Source organism: Halichoerus grypus, chromosome 2 (assembly GCF_964656455.1).
Source record: "Halichoerus grypus chromosome 2, mHalGry1.hap1.1, whole genome shotgun sequence".
NCBI lineage: Eukaryota > Metazoa > Chordata > Mammalia > Carnivora > Phocidae > Halichoerus > Halichoerus grypus.
In genome coordinates, this window is record NC_135713.1 from 179936522 (window position 1) to 179956018 (window position 19497).

The following is a 19497-nucleotide window of genomic DNA, read 5'->3' on the forward strand; positions in this document are numbered from 1 at the left end:
CAGATGAGCAAAGGTCCAGAGAAGCTTACCTGCCTGCTCACCTTGTTTGTTTGGGTCTTTTACTCCCCAGCTCAGGCCCTTCTTCCACCACTGCTCCTCTCTCAGCTAAGAGGACAGCCCCAGATAGGCCTCGGCTGGGTCTGGACATGAGGTGGCAGCCGTGCTGTGCTTCCAGCACAGCCCTTGACAGAGAAGACCCGAACCTCTCCAGTCCTCCTCTCTACCCAGACAAACTGTTAGAAAGAACTTCATTTCTAGGGCATTTGTTCTTTGGTGTATCATTGGGTCTCCTCACATAGTCACTGTCTGTTGAGAGTTGAAAATAAATAGAATTATTTTCCTTCAAAACCTTCAGCCTTCTCTTTCTTCTTGATAGCTCTTCATCCCTCCCCTTTTAAAGATTTATTTACTTTTTTGAGAGAGAGGGAGAGAGAGGGCCTGCACGAGCGGCGGGAGGGGCAGAGGGAGAGGGAGAGAAAGAGTCCTAAGCAGACTCCCAGCTGAGCGCGGAGCCCAACTGGGGGCTTGATCCCATGACCCTGAGGTCATGACCTGAGCCGAAATCAAGAGTCGGATGCTTAACTGACTGAGCCACCCAGGCACCCCCTCCCCTTTTATAATATGACTTAAAATCACTAACATCTAATAACTAAAACTCATTTACACAGATATACTACCTCTCTCAGGCCTATTTTGTTTTCAAGACTCATGTAATTAATTGTGGAGGAACAAACTTTATCCACTCTACAAAAAATTTGTAGATCACAAATCACCATGGATATCTTCTTCCCCCTTCTTTCCCTTTCTATTCCTTTTCCTTCCTCTCTCCCTCCCTCTCTCCTTCCCTCTTTTTCCTTCCCTTCCTTCCCCCCTTCCCTCCGTCTCTCCTTCCTTCCTTCCTTCCTTCTATCCATTCATCAAGAGGGTGACTATAGGGGCGCCTGGGTGGCTCAGTCGTTAAGCATCTGTCTTCGGCTCAGGTCATGATCCCAGGGTCCTGGGATCCAGCCCGCATTGGGCTCCCTGCTCAGCGGGAAGCCTGCTTCCCTCTCTCCCACTCCCCCTGCTTGTGTTCCCTCTCTCACTGTGTCTCTGTCAAATAAAATAAAAAAAAAAAAAAAAAAAGAGGGTGACTATACAGTCTTGTTTTCCCAGAACAGTCTTGATTTTCACATGTACTAGTGTAACTATGACTATCACCTACTTTCACTATCAGAGATGTCCTGGTGTGAGTGACAAATTATATGATTTCTCAATCCAGTCAACAAGCATTTGTTGAGCATCTAATACACGATCTACTACACATAGGACACTGCTGGGTGCTAAAGAAGCAAAGAGGCAGTTCTCAGGCTGCAGTTAAGTCAACCAACATTGAGTGTTTCTCACCTGTGACCCTGCTAAGTGCTACGAAGGATGAGGACATACCAGGAGAATCGCCATGGGTTTCCAGGGGCAGACTACACTGGTTTCTAAGCCCAGCACAGTTTAGAACTTCGGCCAAGTTTGCCTCAAAGAGTCTCAGTTTCTTTATCTATCAAAAGGGCATAGCCATGGGGCTGTGGAGAGGATTAAAACAGATAATGCTAATAAAGCATCTAGCACACAGCCTGGTACTTTGAGACTTAAAAATGGCAGATATTATCAATATTTTATTATTATTACTATCATTACTATTTTATTGTTTTTATAATTATAAAAGAATTGCATGCTTACTGTAAGCAAAGTCAACAACACAAGAAATATAGAGTGAAAAGCAAAAGTTACTCTCACATTGCTCCCCAATTCCACTGTAAAGTCGATCGGTGTTCAGTTTGTGGGTATCCTTCTTCATCTTGTTCCATCATAAACAAACTACATATATATCTTTCTGCGTGAAGCAGAGGGGCATGTGTGGTATAAATGTGACAGGATGCTAAATGGGATATTTCTTATTATTTTGGATTTGCAGTTAATGCACTAAAGATGAAGACAATAGGTATACGTGACCCATATTCTAAAGAGAAGCACAATACCCACTCACAGGATTTACTGAAACTAAGCAAAATGAGACCAGTGACATCACCATTAAGCTTATATAAAAGCAGCTGGAAATTAATTTGAAAGTAATTTATAGGAGTAGAGAGAGAGAGAGAGAGAGAGAGAGGTCTTTGGTTTTTCTCCTTTATTTCAGGCCCAGTAAGGAGACCCCCTACATGAATGGCTCATATGGATGAGAAAGGAAACAGGTCTGACTCCCAGGTTCAATGCATGCAGTGCTGGATAGTTGGTAAGGGCTCTGACGTGAAGCAAGGCTGGAGGGCTCCGAGGAGAGCCTGCAGTGCGTCCGCAGAAGTCTGGGATGTGTATGCACACAGTGACTGGTGACTACTTTCCTCCAGGAGAAGTCTGAGGAGGGCAGGAGGCTGTCTGCGGCTGCCTGGGATGGCACAGCCCGGAGAGGGTCAATAGTCTAGAGAGTTGTACATGGTGGGGCAAGAAAGTGTGAGCTTCGCAAATGGAGAATCACTAGACTGGAGCCTTCTCCAAAGGGTGGTCTGTTGGGGAGCAGGGACCCCAGAAGTAAGAGGTTGTGGTACAAGGTTATAGGAGGACAGGTGGAGAGTGACTCCTTTAGGTTATGTTGAATTTTCCCATCAGTGCTTCTTTTTTTTTTTTTTTTTTAATATTTTATTTATTTATTTGACAGAGAGAGAGAGAGCAAGAGAGGGGACACAAGCAGGGGGAGTGGGAGAGGGAGAAGAAGGCTTCCCGTTGAGCAGGGAGCCAGACGTGGGGCTCGATCCCAGGACCCTGGGATCATGACCTGAGCCAAAGGCAAACGCTTAATGACTGAGCCACCCAGGGGCCCCTCCATCAGTGTTTCTGAAGAACTCCCAGATACACCTCCATAAGAGAGCTACATGAGACAGCCTGCCTTGACAGAGGTCATTGACATAGGATTATCACAGCAGTGGCCACATAGGATGTTTGGCTCTTTCCTTTAAAACCGCCTTTTCGGGGCACCTGGGTGGCTCAGTCGTTAAGCGTCTGCCTTCAGCTCAGGTCATGATCCCAGAGTCCTGGGATCAAACCCCACATTGGGCCCCCTTCTCAGCGAGAAGCCTGCTTCTCCCTCTCCCACTCCCCGTGCTTGTGTTCCCTCTCTCGCTGTATCTCTCTCTGTCAAATAAATAAATAAAATCTTAAAAAAAAATAAAATAAAATAAAACCGCCTTTTCCATGCCATCAGTAAGGGTGGAGAAAAGGAAGAAATAGTACAAGAATAGACATTCCCCCCTCCTCTTTGCCATTACTGGTCTCCAAACTATGGTTAGGACTGTACTGGTAGAGGGGAGAAGTTTGGAATTGGATGTGACATTGAAGTTTTGCTTCAGGCTGGCTATATTTTCTAATATCTTCCAGTGATCAGAAAGGAGGTTATGGGGCTGCCTGTCTTAGTTATATGACTGGGAAGGGGTTCATGGAAACAAAAGCATAGCCATTTTCTGCTGGTTACTGAGTTCAACTCACATAATAAGCCAGTCACACACATGCGCACCAATACACCCACATGATATATGTAATAACCACAGCAGTAGAGTTTTTTAAAAAGACATCAAACCATAAAATTTTTATAACTCGCTTTCCTCACTAATCAATATATAGTCTATTATAGTAAGTCTAGAACTGCCTTGTACTTTTAAATAGATTTATAGTATGCTATTTAATGTATGCACAAAAATTTAATTAACCATTCCTTTACATGGGGGACATTTAGATAGTTTCCAATTTTATACCACTAGAAATAATGCTTCAGTGTATTTCTTTTTATCCAAGTGCCAATATTTCTGTAGAGGAGATTCCTAGAAGTGAAATGATATGCATATTTTGAAGTTTGGTAAATACTGCCAAATTGTCTTCCATAAAATTTGCATCAATTTATCTTCCCACCAAGAGTACATAAGAGCTCCTATCTCCTCATACCCTTGCCAAGAATGTATATAAATATTTGTTAATTTGAAAGACTAAAAAACTATCTTATTATTATTTTGTTTTTAGATTTTTTTAATGTAGTGAGGTTGGGCATCTTCAAATAGGTTTTTAAGTTTTTGCTTTTATGTAAATTGTCTATTCACCTTGCACACTTTTCTATTGGATAAATTATCTTTTTGTTGACAATGTTAGAGTTTTTTCTCCATCTCTCTATCTCTGTAATTCTCTCTATGTACATGTATACACGCAGGCTGAAGAAATATATATATGACCGATATATCTGTCTCTCTCTGAATCTCCCCATGTCTATAACACATAAATGTCTGTCATTTATATCTTTCCCAGTTTATTGCTTACCTGTTTATAATCTCTTAACACTGCTTATGTTATCTTTTGCCCTACAAAAGTTTTATTTAATGTAGACTATCTTTAATTTGTTTTTACTTGTTTGTTAACCTAGGAAAGATTTCTTTAATCTACTTCAATATTATGACTGTTTGATTCTTTAGATCTTTAATTCATCTGGCATTAATTTTAAATGAGGTCAAATGCCTCCTTTATATATAATACATAATAAATACATAATATATCCAACAATTTTATTTTTTCCTTTATATGAATCCATTTGTCTATTCTTATCTCAGCCATCATACAGTTTTATTACTAAAACTTTATAGCATAAAGACAAATTTTCCCTGCTTAAAAAAAACGTTTCTTGGCTATTTTCTTGCATTTACTCTTCTGGGTAAAGTTTAAGATTTATCCAGTGAAACTCCATCCTTCCATACAAATACTAAAGCAGGATTCTACTTCTGGCAGTGCTACACTAACTTGTTTCAAACAAATCCTTTCTTTAGGAATGACTGGAAAGGCTGGACAAAGTATTTTTTTAAATCTCTTTGAAAGTATTGGAAAATCACCAAAATTGCAAGATATATAAATGTAGATGTAGATACAAATAGACATATTTTGGAAAGTTATATATATGTGTGTGTGTGTGTGTGTGTGTGTGTGTTACCTTTTTGAAGGTATTGGAGAGATACCAAAGCATTAAGTATTTGAGAGGTCAAGAACTGAGAGAAAGGAGAATCCATAGAATTGAGTCCAACTGGTGCCAATTGGTGGCTGAGAGATTGATTTCTTTGTTCTGATTCCTATGAAGGAGGTGCTGCCAAAAACTGAGTACAGGGTCCATCAAGGAGGACTGGCCCTGGTAGATAGATAGCTAAGATTCCAGTTGGAATCCCTGAAAAGTTATATTTTATGAGTAAATGTAGCCTGAGATAGATTAATCCTAGCTCTCGCAGAGTGAAGCCCAGCTATAAGGGATTCAGGTGATTAAGGTGATCTACATCTATTGTAACTGTTTTCACAAGTAAAATCAAATCTTTTTGAGGAAGATTACACCTTTTGAAGTCCTGAATTATCTCCATAATTTTTTCACACACAATATTTAGAATTAAATAAAAAAATAACAAGTCAGGCAAAGAGAGAATAATTAACAAAAAAGAATCAAATAAAAAATAAGAAATAGAAATAGACCCACTGATGATCTAGATGTTGGAGTTATCAGGTACGAACTTTAAATTAACTATGATTAATATGTTCAAGAAATGGGATGATAAAATAGAGAATTTCAGCTGGAAACTAGAGACTATGAAAAAGAAGCAAATATAAACTGTGGAAATGTACAATAAAGTAACTGAAATTAAGAACTAAATAACTTAACATCAGATTAGCCACAGGTAAAGAGCAAATTAGTGAACAGGAAGACAGGTCAGAAGAAAATATCCAGAATAACACAAGGAGAGAATAGCATTAAAAATGGGAGCATATAGGGACATGGAGTAAAGCTCAACATATATATATATAGCTGGAGTCTTAGAAAGAAAGGAAAGAGAATATGGGCAGAAGCATATTTGAAGAGATGTTGACTGAAATTTTCCAAAAATGACCAAAAAATTAAATCACATTTTCAAGAAATACTATAAACTCTAATCATAATAAGTAGCAAACAATCCCTCCTCACATCTATAGACAACTTAGTAACACTGATAAAAACCAAAGACAAAGAGAAATATTAAAACCAGTCAAAGAAAGAAAGAAAATGACTGCCTTCAAAAAAGACACAACAAAGATTTAGGGCTGACTTCCTAATAGAAAAAATGGGAGACAAAAGATAATGGAATAATATCACCTAAATTTGAAACATATATTGTAGCAGCCTTTTCTTGAATACCACTAGTGAGTTCATCAAATAGCCAGATCCATTTGGGGATACATGTGACCGATAGAAATTTCTTTCTTAGCTTGTGCTAAAATATATCTGCCTATAATTTCCACTGTTCTAGTTTTATCCAGAGAATTTGGAATTTCAGAAAATTTGGAGCTAATTTTTCCTCTATTTGGTTGGGAAGGATAATTCTCAAAACCTTCTGGAGCTTAAGAAACATTTTCAAACTTACCTAAGTTCTCCTACCATCCATCCTTTCTACAACCACTGAGCATCTATTATGTACCTGTCAACTCTCTTAACTGATGTGAATATGATGATAACCAGGACACATTCACTCTTAGGAGTTCCTAATTTGGAGGGTGGGAAAGATGGTAGACAGTAATTGCAACACTGTGTGATAATTTCAATTATAGGAGTGAGTACAAGATGCCACAAGAATATATAGCAGGGGCAACTAACTCAACATAAAGAAAGAGGACATCACTCTGAAGGAACTGATACCTGAGATGAGACAGGAGCTATATATTTTTCTTTTTGAATGGAAATGCAAACTAGGTATTCTAGATGTACAGAACCATACATGCAAAAGCATAAGAAAGTGAAAGAACGTGCCATCTGGTCTGTCTTATTCTCAACTACAGCAGATGAGCTCCTTCCTGAAGTCAGCAAATACAATTTCCAGTAGCTCCAGAATTGCATTGTTCCAGTTTAGCAAACTCAGTGGAAAGAAGCTTCTTCCTATGGTCCATTTATCACTTTTCAGAGATGAATGCTTCTTGACCTTGCTTGGCTCTTATGCCCACCCTCTGGACCATTTAGATTCAGTGGAGGAATGCAGTACCAGGATTGCACAACCTTGAAGCATGATTAGAAAAGAATCAATTGTTTCCAGCTCCAGTGGAATTACATGGAGTAGGGGATGGGTTGGATCCCAAGGGATAAGATGTTGGTCAGAAAAAAGGAACGCTAATAGGATACAACAATACATTACAATGATCATCCACCACAACCAAGTGGGATTTATCCCCTGGATGCTAGGGTGGTTCAACATTCGCAAATCAATGTGATAGAACACATTAATAAGAGGAGGGAGAAGAACCATATGGTCCTCTCAGTTGATGCAGAAAAAGCATTTGACAAAACACAGCATCCTTTCCTGATTAAAACTTTTCAGAGTATAGGGATAGAGGGAACATTCCTCAAGTTCATAAAATCCATCTATGAAAAACCCACAGCGAGTATCATCCTCAATGGGGAAAAGCTGAGAGCCTTTCCCTTAAGATCAGGAACACGACAAGGATGCCCCCTCTCACCGCTATTGTTCAACATAGTACTAGAAGTCCTAGCAACAGCAATCAGACAACAAAAAGAAATAAAAGGTATTCAAATTGGCAAAAAAGAAGTCAAACTCTCTCTTTTCGCAGATGACATACTTTATGTGGACAACCCAAAAGCCTCCACCCCCAAATTACTAGAACTCATACAGTAATTCAGTAATGTGGCAGGATACAAAATCAATGCACAGAAATCAGTTGCTTTCTTATACACTAACAATGCAACTGTAGAAAGAGAAATTACAGAAACGATTCCATTTACAATAGCATCAAAAACCATAAGATACCTCAGAATAAACCTAACCAAAGAGGTAAAGGATCAATACTCTAGGAACTACAGAACACTCATGAAAGAAAGTGAAGAAGACACAAAAAGATGGAAAAACATGCCATGCTCATGGATCGGAAGAATAAACATTGTTAAAATGTCTATGCTACCCAGAGCAATCTATACCTTCAATGCCATCCCGATCAAAATTCCAATGACATTTTTCAAAGTGCTGGAACAAACAATCCTAAAATGTGTATGGAATCAGAAAAGACCCTGAATTGCCAAGGAAATGTTGAAAAAGAAAAACAAAGCTGGGGGCATCACGTTGCCCGATTTCAAGCTATATTACAAAGCTGTGATCACCAAGACAGCATGGTACTGGCACAAAAACAGATATATAGACCAATGGAACAGAACAGAGAGCCCAGATATGGACCCTCAACTCTATGGCCAAACAATCTTCGACAAAGCAGGAGAAAATATGCAATGGAAAAAAGACAGTCTGTTCAATAAATGGTGCTGGGAAAATTGGACAGCCACATGCAGAAGAATGAAACTCAACCATTCTCTAACACCATACACAAAGATAAACTCAAAATGGATGAAAGACCTAAATGTGAGACAGGAATCCATCAAAATCCTAGAGGAGAACATTGGCAATAACCTCTTTGACATCGGCCACAGCAACTTCTTCCAAGATACATCTCCAAAAGCTAGTGAAACAAGAGCAAAAATGAAGTTTTGGGACTTCATCAAGATAAAAATCTTCTGCACAGCAAAGGAAACAGTCAACAAAACAAAGAGGCAACCCACGGAATGGGAGAAGATATTTGCAAATGACACTACAGCTAAAGGGCTGGTATCCAAGATCTATAAAGAACTTCTCAAACTCAACACCTAAAAAACAAATAATCAAGTCAAAAAGTCAAAAAATGGGCAGAAGACATGAACAGACACTTCTCCGAACAAGACATACAAATGGCTAACAGACACATGAAAAAATGTTCATCATCATTAGCCATCAGGGAAATTCAAATCAAAATCACACTGAGATACCACCTTACACCAGTTAGAATGGCAAAAATTGACAAGGCAAGAAACAACAAATGTTGGAGAGGTTGTGGAGAAAGGGGAACCCTCTTACACTGTTGGTGGGAATGCAAGTTTGTACAGCCACTTTGGAAAACAGTGTGGAGGTGCCTCAAAAAATTAAAAATAGAGCTACCCTATGACCCAGCAATTGCACTCCTGGGTATTTACCCCAAAGACACAGATGTAGTGAAAAGAAGGGCCATATGCACCCCAATGTTCATAGCAGCAATGTCCGCAATAGCCAAACTGTGGAAAGAGGCGAGATGCCCTTTAACAGATGAATGGATAAAGAAGATGTGGTCCATATATACAATGGAATATTACTCAGCCATCAGAAAGGATGAATACTCAACTTTTACATCAACATGGATGGGACTGGAGGAGATTATGCTAAGTGAAATAAGTCAAGCAGAGAAAGTCGACTATCATATGGTTTCACTTATTTGTGGAACATAAGGAATAGCATGGAGGACATTAGGAGAAGGAAGGGAAAAATGAAGGGGGGGAATTGGAGGGAGAGATGAACCATGAGAGACTATGGACTCTGAGAAACAAACTGAGGGTTTTAGAGGGGGGGAGGGTGTGGAGATGGGTTAGCCCAGTGATGGGTATTAAGGAGGGCACATACTGCATGGAGCACTGGGTGTTATACGAAAACAATGAATCGTGGATCACCACATCAAAAACTAATGATGTATTGTATGGTGACTAACATAACATAATTAAAAAAAAAAAGAAAGAAGCAATGCTTATTACATTCTCTCAGCCTAAACAGCAGGGGTTATCCACAACCCTATTCTCAAGAGTTTTTTTGTGTGTTGCTATGGAAAGAGCATGGAATTTGGAGTCTGGACTCTTGGCCAGGTTCACTACCTTTGTCATGCTGAACAAGTCACTCTTTAAACTTCAACTTCTGTGTTTATAAAAATATGTGCAATGTCAGACTGGCTATATTCCCGAAAAATTGAAATGAGATCATCCATGTATAAGCACCCACCACAAGTCCTGATACGCAATACCTATTTAGATTTCTTTTGCTTTTTTCTTGGGCTCTCAGGTATCTAAGAGACCAGGGCCAGGGGTGAGAATTGTATATATATGGATCAGATATTCCCAAGAGTTGAAGAACCACAACAGCAGACTGTGGAAAGGCTTGTGTTGGGGGAGAGAGGAGCAGAGATCTGGGTCATGGTGGAGAAGAGGATTTGTGTCTGGAGCATGGAGTATCTCAGCTTTTGAGTTGACTCTGTCATCATTGGTGTGTGTGTGTCCAACCATATCTGTGTGTCTTACTTGTATTAGACAAGTTAAAGATAAATGATTGCCACTGGTTGAAAATGACACTGAAGAATGAGGGCCAAGAGAAAAAGAGACACATCTTGCTTCGACAAGGTTCGTGCAATTCTCCCTCCATGCGGAGTGTTTACCGTGTATGCTAATTATCCTGCAGCATAACAAGAACTCGGAACATTAGGACATATGCTTCAGATTAGGTTTGTTGCAAGTCCCGTGTGGTCACAGCAGTCAACAATGTCCATGAAGACCCAGCCTTGCTGGGTTGGGGCTCTTGCAGCGTGGCTATCCGCTCAAAAGTTTAAAAGAGAAAGAAAAACTGCTGATAGAGCAAATACAGACAGAGCAGATCTCCTAGTGAGGCTTATCTTGGTCTTCCCTGTCTTTGCTGTGAATATTTCCCTCATTATGACCTTAGCAGTGACATCCTGATTGGCCTTCTTCTTGCCTGGAATATGTTCAAATTTCCTAGGCATGCTGAGAACAGAATTGGAAGTTGATGGTAATGAGAAATGCTGTAATTACAAGGCATCTTAATATTGAAAAAGAAAATGGATCTTTAAATTTATTTTCATTAATAACACAGGACGCTGGCATCCTGGAACATAGCTCCCCTCTCCTCTCTCCTCCTCTTCCTCTCCCTGCCCTCCTTTCTTCACCCCTCCCCCTCCCTCTCTTCTTTCCCGCTTTTTCTTAATTTTGATCTTTATTGTTTGAATAAAACATAATAATAATACAAAATCATAATTTTATTTTATTTTTTTAAAAGATTTTTTATTTATTCATTTTGAGGGAGGGAGAGGGAGAAGCAGACTTCCTGCTGAGCTGGGAGCCCGACGTGGGGCTCCATCCCAGGACCCTGGGATCATGACCTGAGCCGAAGGCAGACTCTTAACCATCTGAGCCACGTAGGGGCCCCCAAAATCATAATTTTAAAATGAACATTTATTATTCAAATAAAACAGTACCATCATTATGTAAAAATAATAATAATAAAGTGTAGCTGCCTTTAAAAATTGCTCTTGTAATTACCATTTTAACCCCAGTGTGACTGGGAGGGAAAGCTTATTTCTGCAGCCGCAGCTTACACGCTGCCATGGTAACATCTGGGCTGCAAGTGAACAGGGAAGCTTGTCATAAAAATCAACTTTGGCAGGGGGAAATGACAGTGAATGGAACAATTTTAACTATGGGGGTACTTCCATTAGACAAAGTATATGTACAACTGTCTCCAGAGAAAAAAATATTGGAGAGTCTCCTCTCTGGGACCATCCTTAATAAGGTGGAGAGCAGTGGACCATTGAGTTAGAGACACAGAACGCAGCCTCTGTTTACTTAGCCTTTTCCACTGTCTTTTTTTAAATGGTTTTGTTTTTGTTTTTAACATACGCATTATGTTTGTTAATTGTTAAAAGTATGTGCTGAAACTGCTCCTAGAAAATGGATTTTTCTCCAGCAAGTTAATTTAGCTGTACATTCAATCAAATTTGAAATCAAACTATATTTCTCCCTCAGGGTAGATTCCTCTGAAAATCATCTCCAGACTTTGGCAGGAGTAACTTGACTGCAAGATGGAGAGAATAACGAGGCTGGGAGGAGAGTGGGGGGAGGAAAGACCAGTAAATTAAGTACCTGTCGACCCGAGTTTGAGTCCTAGTTCTGTCCCTTATTAATTTGTGATCTTGGGCAACTAAGAAGATACAGAAGCTCTGTGTTTCATTTTTCTCCTCTAATATAGGGAAGACAATAATGGTAAAGGTACAAGCAAGTGCTTTGTAAGTTACAAAGTGCTATATAAATGGCAGTTATCATTACGGGAGTTAATTCCCCTTGAAAGTTTTAACTTTCTCTTTACGAGAAAGGCCCTTCTTTAGGAAGACCTCCTAAGATAGTTTCATTAGCCATGACTGAGAAAAGAAAAATGTCCTTTCCGTTGTAAAGCATGGTTTGGTCACATTGTTAATTCATTAATTCACATTCATTTATTCATGAATTCAGACATTCACTCATTCATTCTTACAGATGTCTGACATTTATTGAAATGCTAGTAAATAAAAGGCACTGTGCTAGGCAGTGGAGATATGACGAACAAGAATAACTTAAGCTCTGGATTTTTGGATCTTTCTTTATACTGGGAGATAAAGGCAAAACAAGTACATGAATTAAACTAAATTACAAACTATCGTAAGTGCTACAAAGAAACCAAGAAGGGAATTAGAGAGGTTTTACAATAGGAGGAAAATGGGGCTAAATAAATATGATCAAAGAAGGACTACCACAGGAATTAAAGTTCTGAAGGACAGAGGTAGGGGAGGTATTCAGGAGAAACAGCACGTGCAAAGGCCCAGGGGTAGAGAAGAATTTGGCTTACTGAGAGAGACCTGAAATTAGGCCAGTGTGTTTGGATCATGTAAGCCAAGGGGAGACAGGGTCAAAATGAGTGTGGAGACACAGCTAAACTCAGGAATTTTGTTCTGTGTGAGATGGAAAACCATTAAAAAGGTTTTCAACAATGGAGGACACAAGTAGCTTCTTGGGCTATTTTATTATGAGTCTTTTTGAGTTAGAATTCTAGTTATTTTGCCAAGTACCTTAGCATACTTAAACATACAAGTACAAAACAAATTCTGGTTATCAGCGCTAAGGGAAATCTGAAGATTAGTCTGAGTTCATTTTTCTATTACCTTAGACATGTAAGTTGAAAACAGGAGTTGGTTTTATTAGTGGAAGGTAACTCCATCTTCCATTTGTGGTATGATGGCAAACTTACGATTTTGATGGTCTTTAGAACTGAGGAACAGGAAAGAACAGACTGAGGCTTTTCATCAGGAAGGCATGCATATAATAAACTGAAATTCTTTGAACTTAACTGCATCTAGGGAAAAAACACATTGTTAGAGGACTTTGTTAGCTTCCTATAAGTTTTTTTTTTCCCCCTAAGACATTCGAGAATTCACAGAGTACGATTTTCAGCAAGAATATGAATAAAAGTTTCTGTTCTGTTGTGCTTTCTGTTTTAGAATTTTTGTTCTGGGCAGAATCCTGTCACTGAGCAAGAAATGCTAATTGGACATTTGATTCATCTGGACAGCTGTGAATGGAATTTTTGCTAACCAGCAGCAGATGTAGACCTAAAACAGCATGGCAAATGGCCATTGGCATAGATGTGATGTTAGCTGCATGGTGCCCATGCTCCAATCCACAAGCATTCAGTCTTTTTTTTCCTTGAAAGATTTTTTATTAAATATTTCTGTAAATTAATCTTATTGGTTGTAAAGAGCCAACCCAATTCATTGGCATGGGAAGAGAGAATCTGTCACAGTCTTTTTTTTTTTTTAATTTTATTTTATTATGTTAGGCTAATCACCATACATTACATCATTAGTTTTTGATGTAGTGTTCCATGATTCATTGTTTGCGTGTAACACCCAGTGCTCCATTCAATATGTGCCCTCCTTAATACCCATCACCAGGCTAACCCATCCCCCCACCCCCCTCCCCTCTAGAACCCTCAGTTTGTTTCTCAAAGTCCATAGTCTCTCATGGTTTGTCTCCCCTTCCGATTTCCCCCTCTTCATTTTTCCCTTCCTTCTATCTTCTTTTTTTTTTTTTTTAACATATAGTGTATTATTTGTTTCAGAGTTTATTAGTACTCCAAGGAGTGGATCGGTGAAGTTAGATGGGAAATAGTTGCTTTCCAGTTGAAAACACTGAACAGATGCTGGCATTATTAACAGAACGTTGCCTACTTGCAGCTCAGTCCTGGATGGAGCTGTCTGCCACTTGGTCTCCAAGTAATACCCTTTAGTTTATTTAGGGATAAATGCCTTTGGAAATGAACCACCCCAAAACAGGAATTCAGTACATTCAGAAGATGATACTGATCTTTCTTTTTTTCTTTTTCTTTGGATATTGGTCTTTCTTGTTTGCATTTTTCTTTTTTTCTTGTTTGCTTTGAAGTCTGATGAACTGGTGAACTGATTTTATATCAGATGCTGGTTTATTTAAGGAGTTACAATTAACCAGGAGTGAATCCTGAAAAATCACTCATGGAATTTACTATAAAGAAACAAAAAAACATGGCTTCTGTCTCCAGAGATTTTGATTTCAAAATTCTTCCTTGATGATTTTGATATGCACCCCTCGTTGAAACTCTCATCAAAATAAGACTTTTAAAAAAGTTTAAGATCTCTATCATTAGCTCAACGTGTTGTCTATGAACAGTCACACCACACTCATGCATTATATAGTTCCTATAACTAAAGAATGAGTTGAGAGGAAATCAGAGGTTTGGCATTCCCAAATCCAGCTGGCCTGCGATCCTCCCTACACTGTCCTAGCCTGAATTTCTAAAAGAAATCAGGTCAACTTTTCCAATGTAGGTTCCCCGGCCTTGGTTCCCACTGTGTGAAACTGTGCCCCACTCTCCCTCTCATTCTGTGTAAAATAGAAGATTTTCATTGGTCACTTTCATTTTGGGGGGAAACCACATTTTCCTATGGCCACTTACATCTTTGGAAGGTTGCCCTCTATGAAGAGCTTCAGACGATCTATATGGCAGTTTTCTTGCACATTAGAAACTGTACAAAACACGGGGGTTTTATTTTGTCTTGAATCACGCCCTTCTCTCCCTACCTGCCAAGAGATTCTGGTTTTATTGGTTGGGCCTGAGGTGTTTAGCTGTTTTAATGTTTTAATAGCTTTCCGGATGATTTTAAACTCTTTTTTTCTTTTAAAGATTTTATTTATTTATTTGACAGAGAGAGACAGTGAGAGAGGGAACACAAGCAGGGGGAATGGGAGAGGGAGAAGCAGGCTTCCTGCTGAGCAGGGCGCCCGATGCAGGGCTCAATCCCAGGACCCTGAGATCATGACCTGAGCCGAAGGCAGACGCTTAACAATTGAGCCCCCCAGGCGCCCCCCAGATGATTTTAATATGCAGCCAGATTTAAGAACCACTGTTTCAGAGTATCCTAGTTTGGCATCCACAGGTCTAAGGATCTGCCTCATTATATGAAGAACCATCAATAAAGAAAATCATTGGCTGGATTTATTATAAACATGCTGGGATGTGTGCACATTTTCATTATAACCTTATTATGGCTTGGCTATTTATACACCAACATGCAGATCCAACTGAGTTGTCCAACATTTACAGAATGGGACATGTTGTAGGGAGTGGCACATGGTAGGCAGGGATCGGTCATGGTGGGCCTTATCTGCTATCCTGCATTTTGATCTATAGGCAATGGAGAACCATTGACGGGGAGAAAGAAGCAGACTTATCATGTATCATCTTACAAAATGCAAGTCATCGTGACTGACCATCTGTCCATAGGCACCAATCACATCACCCCTGAGCCAACCCATAATGAGGGGATTCAGGCAAGAGACAATCTACTTAAGAAAATGCAAACCATCCATTTATCCATTTATTCACTGAACAAACATTTATTGAACACCTACTATGTGCCAAGCACTAGGGATACAGGATTTCTCAACCTTGGCACTGTTGACATTTTGGACATAGGATATTGGGGGCAAGGAAGGGGCAGCTGTCCTGTGCACTACAGGATGTTTGACAGCATCCTTGTCCTCTACACACCAGATGCCAATAGCACCTTCCACCTTCCACCATGCTTACCCCAAGCTGTGACAACTGAAATCCCCACTGGCTGAGAACCACTGCCATACAGGGATGAATAAAGCATACCCCCTGTCCTTAAGAAGTTTATAGTCTAACCTGGCAAAGAAAAGATGGGCATTAAAAAAGCATAATTAAGGGTAAAAGTATCATACAAACTGTTAAGAGAGCTAATATAGAAGGGAAAAATATCTCCATTTAGGGTAAGCAAAGAAGACTTCATGGAGCTGAAGAGGCTTTTAAACTGAGCTTTAAAGATGTTCTGGATGCATGAAGGTGAATTGGAAAAGCTGACACTCAGAAGAACCCCTCAGCTCCACAGTCCCATTTAAGGCACTCTTTTGGCATAAGTCACCATATGCGTATTAGCTGATTTGGATCCTATTAATTGGACCAAGGTGGGCACCTAATCAATGTATAGGCTGATTGATGAGCCATAAAGTGGCTTGCCAGAAATGATCTAATTGTGTGCTTTCCACCAGATTTTAACTTTTCTCATCCATTTTTCCCTCCAGCTTGATTTTAAGGTGATATGCACAAGTATGACTACTTAATGTTCAGGTTTCATTTTGATTGGTTGATACTTGGGCTACACAGGTCATTATATACCATGAATATACCCCTGACCTCTCCACCCAAGGACATTGTTCAGATTGTATTCTATGGGAATGGTGCCCCTAGAGTTGTGAAAGTCACCCTGCTTCTATGCACTCTCTCCCAGCAATATGTGAGGCAGATTAGAAGAGTGAAAGCCTGACATTTCTCTGCTAGACAAGGTTTATGTACAGCCAAGTCTCTTGTCTCTTGTTCTCTTGACCTCCAACCTGCCTGACCTTGTGATGGGTGCTTGTACGCTCTGTCTCTATCTCTACCAGTAGAGTGAGTTAGTTCAGAGATGGTGGTGAGAGACCCCACAGCGTTTTCCAGTCTAGCCATTAGCAGATTGGGTCCATGAATAAAGTGGATATTTCAATCTCTGCTTCTCCTTGTGTATATTCTTTAAGACTTAGAAGAGCAGGGGCAAGGAATTAGATGCTTTGCACTGAACTTGTGTTCAGATTAGGTTTCCATGGAGTCATGTAGGAGCTTTAGAGTCAGCAACGTGGGACAAGGGATAGGTCACATAGGAGGAGCTCCAGATTCCTGGCTGTCACTCTGTTCCCTTGACCTGGAATAGTTTATCTATCATCTATCTATCTATCTATCTATCTATCTATCATCTATCTATCTATCTACCTATCTATCCATCATCTATCTGTCTCCTGGGTAAGATGCAACTTGGAATAAATCAAATAAGAATTTCTACTGTTTAAAGAAAGTTTCATAAGTGCTGATACAATGGTTTTATTGTACTGCCTCAACTTCTCATTTTGTCATCAAGACTACTCTTCTAAGAACCAGCCTGCCTGGGCTCATACCCCAGCTCTATCACCTCTTGTGTGATCTGGGGCAAGGTGTAATCTCTCTATGCCTCATCCTTCATCTCTAGAGTGGGGACCACAGTGTCAGCCTCATGGGGTTGCTGTTAGGGTTCAATGCAGGCATATATGTAAGGCATTCAGGAGGGTGCCTGGCACTTTGGGAGCATCATGCCAGAGGAAGCACTGACACAGCACCATTTCCCAAAAGCAGGGGGTCTCCCTTTTCTCTCAAATTCCTCCTCTGTTGGCTGCTTGTGCCTGGATTTCTCTAATTGGGACAACTAAAAAACACCATTCAATTGTCAATGCTTTTCTTCCTGAGAATGGTGAGGCCTTAGTGCTTGCCTGTCACACACTTGCTGTAGGGATTAATTAGGCCCTTTCCCGAGATCAAATCTTGGTGTAGGTGAAGGGGGGTGATGGAGGAGGCCCAGGAAGAAGAGAAGGGGGGCTCCAAAGCCAAGTTTCTATTTCTCCCATTTTTCCAAGTGATAATTTCAAGTCCTCCAGCTTAGAAACTTGTTCTTTTCTCTCCATCCTTTAGGTCATTCATATCACCAAATTGCAGATGGCTTTAGTATGGCTCTCAGAGCCACCTCTTCCTTCCCATTGGTCTTTTACCAGCCGAGTGCAGGCCGTCATCATCTCCCTTTTGGACTGAGGTGCTCACCAGGCTCCCCACTGGGTTTCTTAAATTTGGGCTTGTCCTTCTCTAAACCATGATAGACATCACTGATAGGTTCTGTGGCTGGCTGTTCTCTCAAACTGTACTCAAGAATTAGACAACCCACACTTTTTTTGGCCTGGCTTAAAATCCTCACAGTTAGGCTCATTATTCAACATTATCTCTGATTCCTGTGCACATGATCCCTTCATCTACTCTGGTCACCCCCCTTCTCCCTCTTTTACTCTTCCTTCCCTGCAAGGTCCCTGTTTCCTTACATTGCTCATGGAGTCAATGTCTTCTAAGCTTACTCCCTGCTCAACAATCTAGGATTCATGCTAGATTCTCAGACTGAAATGCCTTCTTCAAAATATATCCCACCGTCTTTGAATACCCATCTCAAAACACCAGCCCTCTATGTAGCTTTCATGAGTGCTCCAGGCTAAATTCACATTTCTCTTTTCTGAGTGTTTGCTGGCACTCAAATTTTTCTTAGGTCTTTTGTGCATTTGTATAGTGGTTAAGTACATGGTATTTGCAGTCAGACAGATGTGACTCCAGGTTTGAAATCTGGCTCTACCAATTATTATCTGAGTAAATTAACTTCTCTTGGTGTCAGTTTCCTTATTAGAGAGGCTGTTTCGGCACAGTGACATAAGACACAGAATCAGGGGTCACACTGTTTGGGCTTGGATCCTGGTTTCATCACACACTAGCTGGGTATGCTGGAAAGTAAGTTAACCTCTCCAAGCCTGAATATCTTCATCTATAAAATGGGCATATTAACAGTAGAAACTTCAGAGGATGATCGTGAGGATTAAATGAGGTAATCCAAATAAAGTGTTTAGCAAATTCCTGGAAATGCTTATTAAAATGGGGACCAATCTCTCTTGGGAAGAGTGATTCTTCCCCTCTTCAGGTATTTCTTTCCATGCAGAAGGAGCTCAAATGGAGTAAGGCCCTAGTTTCCTTCCTCCCTCTACTTGTCATACCTTGGAGGGGGAGTGTAGAGTGGAGCAATGGAATTAAGTGACTTGATTGACACATTTGTGAAGAACAAGTACATTATGCTTGGCTCAGCTCCTCCCTTGCTTCCTCTTGGGAGTGGGTTGCCCACATGAATTATGTCTACTTCTCTGTTGCTCCCTGCCATACATTTTACAGAGGATTGCCTCTCCATTAGGAGGTCTGCCGTTGTCCAGAGATACCTTGTGTGAGTTTATTTACTTCTGCAGTACTGAAAAATCCAATCATCTGCAAATATATGCTCTATCGATAATAAAGATGATATGTTTGGTATCTTTGTCTTTTTTTCAATTCATTCAGAATTCAGGGAGACAGAATATTCCTTATTGGATTCAATAACACCTATTTCTTTTGGTTTTGGTGATGCTTAAATTATATAATGCATAAAACTGTACACTAGGGTTTTTATAAATTGGAATTCCTTACTTATGTAGAACAGGAATCTATTGAAAGGCCATAAGATTACTCACATAATCAATAAGAACTATACTCAGAAAGGACAGGAGATAAAGAAGCTCTGGCAAGAACCAATGGAGAATTGTCT

At 40.0% G+C, this 19497-nt stretch overlaps 1 protein-coding gene across 1 annotated transcript in view; it reads right to left on the reverse strand.

The window, feature by feature from the left end:
* Positions 1–12900: 12900 nt before the first annotated feature.
* STXBP4 (syntaxin binding protein 4) overlaps positions 12901–19497 on the reverse strand; it is a 221865-nt gene continuing 215268 nt past the window's right edge. Inside the window, exon 17 of the mRNA XM_078065070.1 lies at positions 12901–13073. Coding sequence (XP_077921196.1) covers positions 13064–13073 — 10 coding nt within the window. The 3' untranslated portion in view covers positions 12901–13063. The remainder of the gene's footprint in view (positions 13074–19497) is intronic.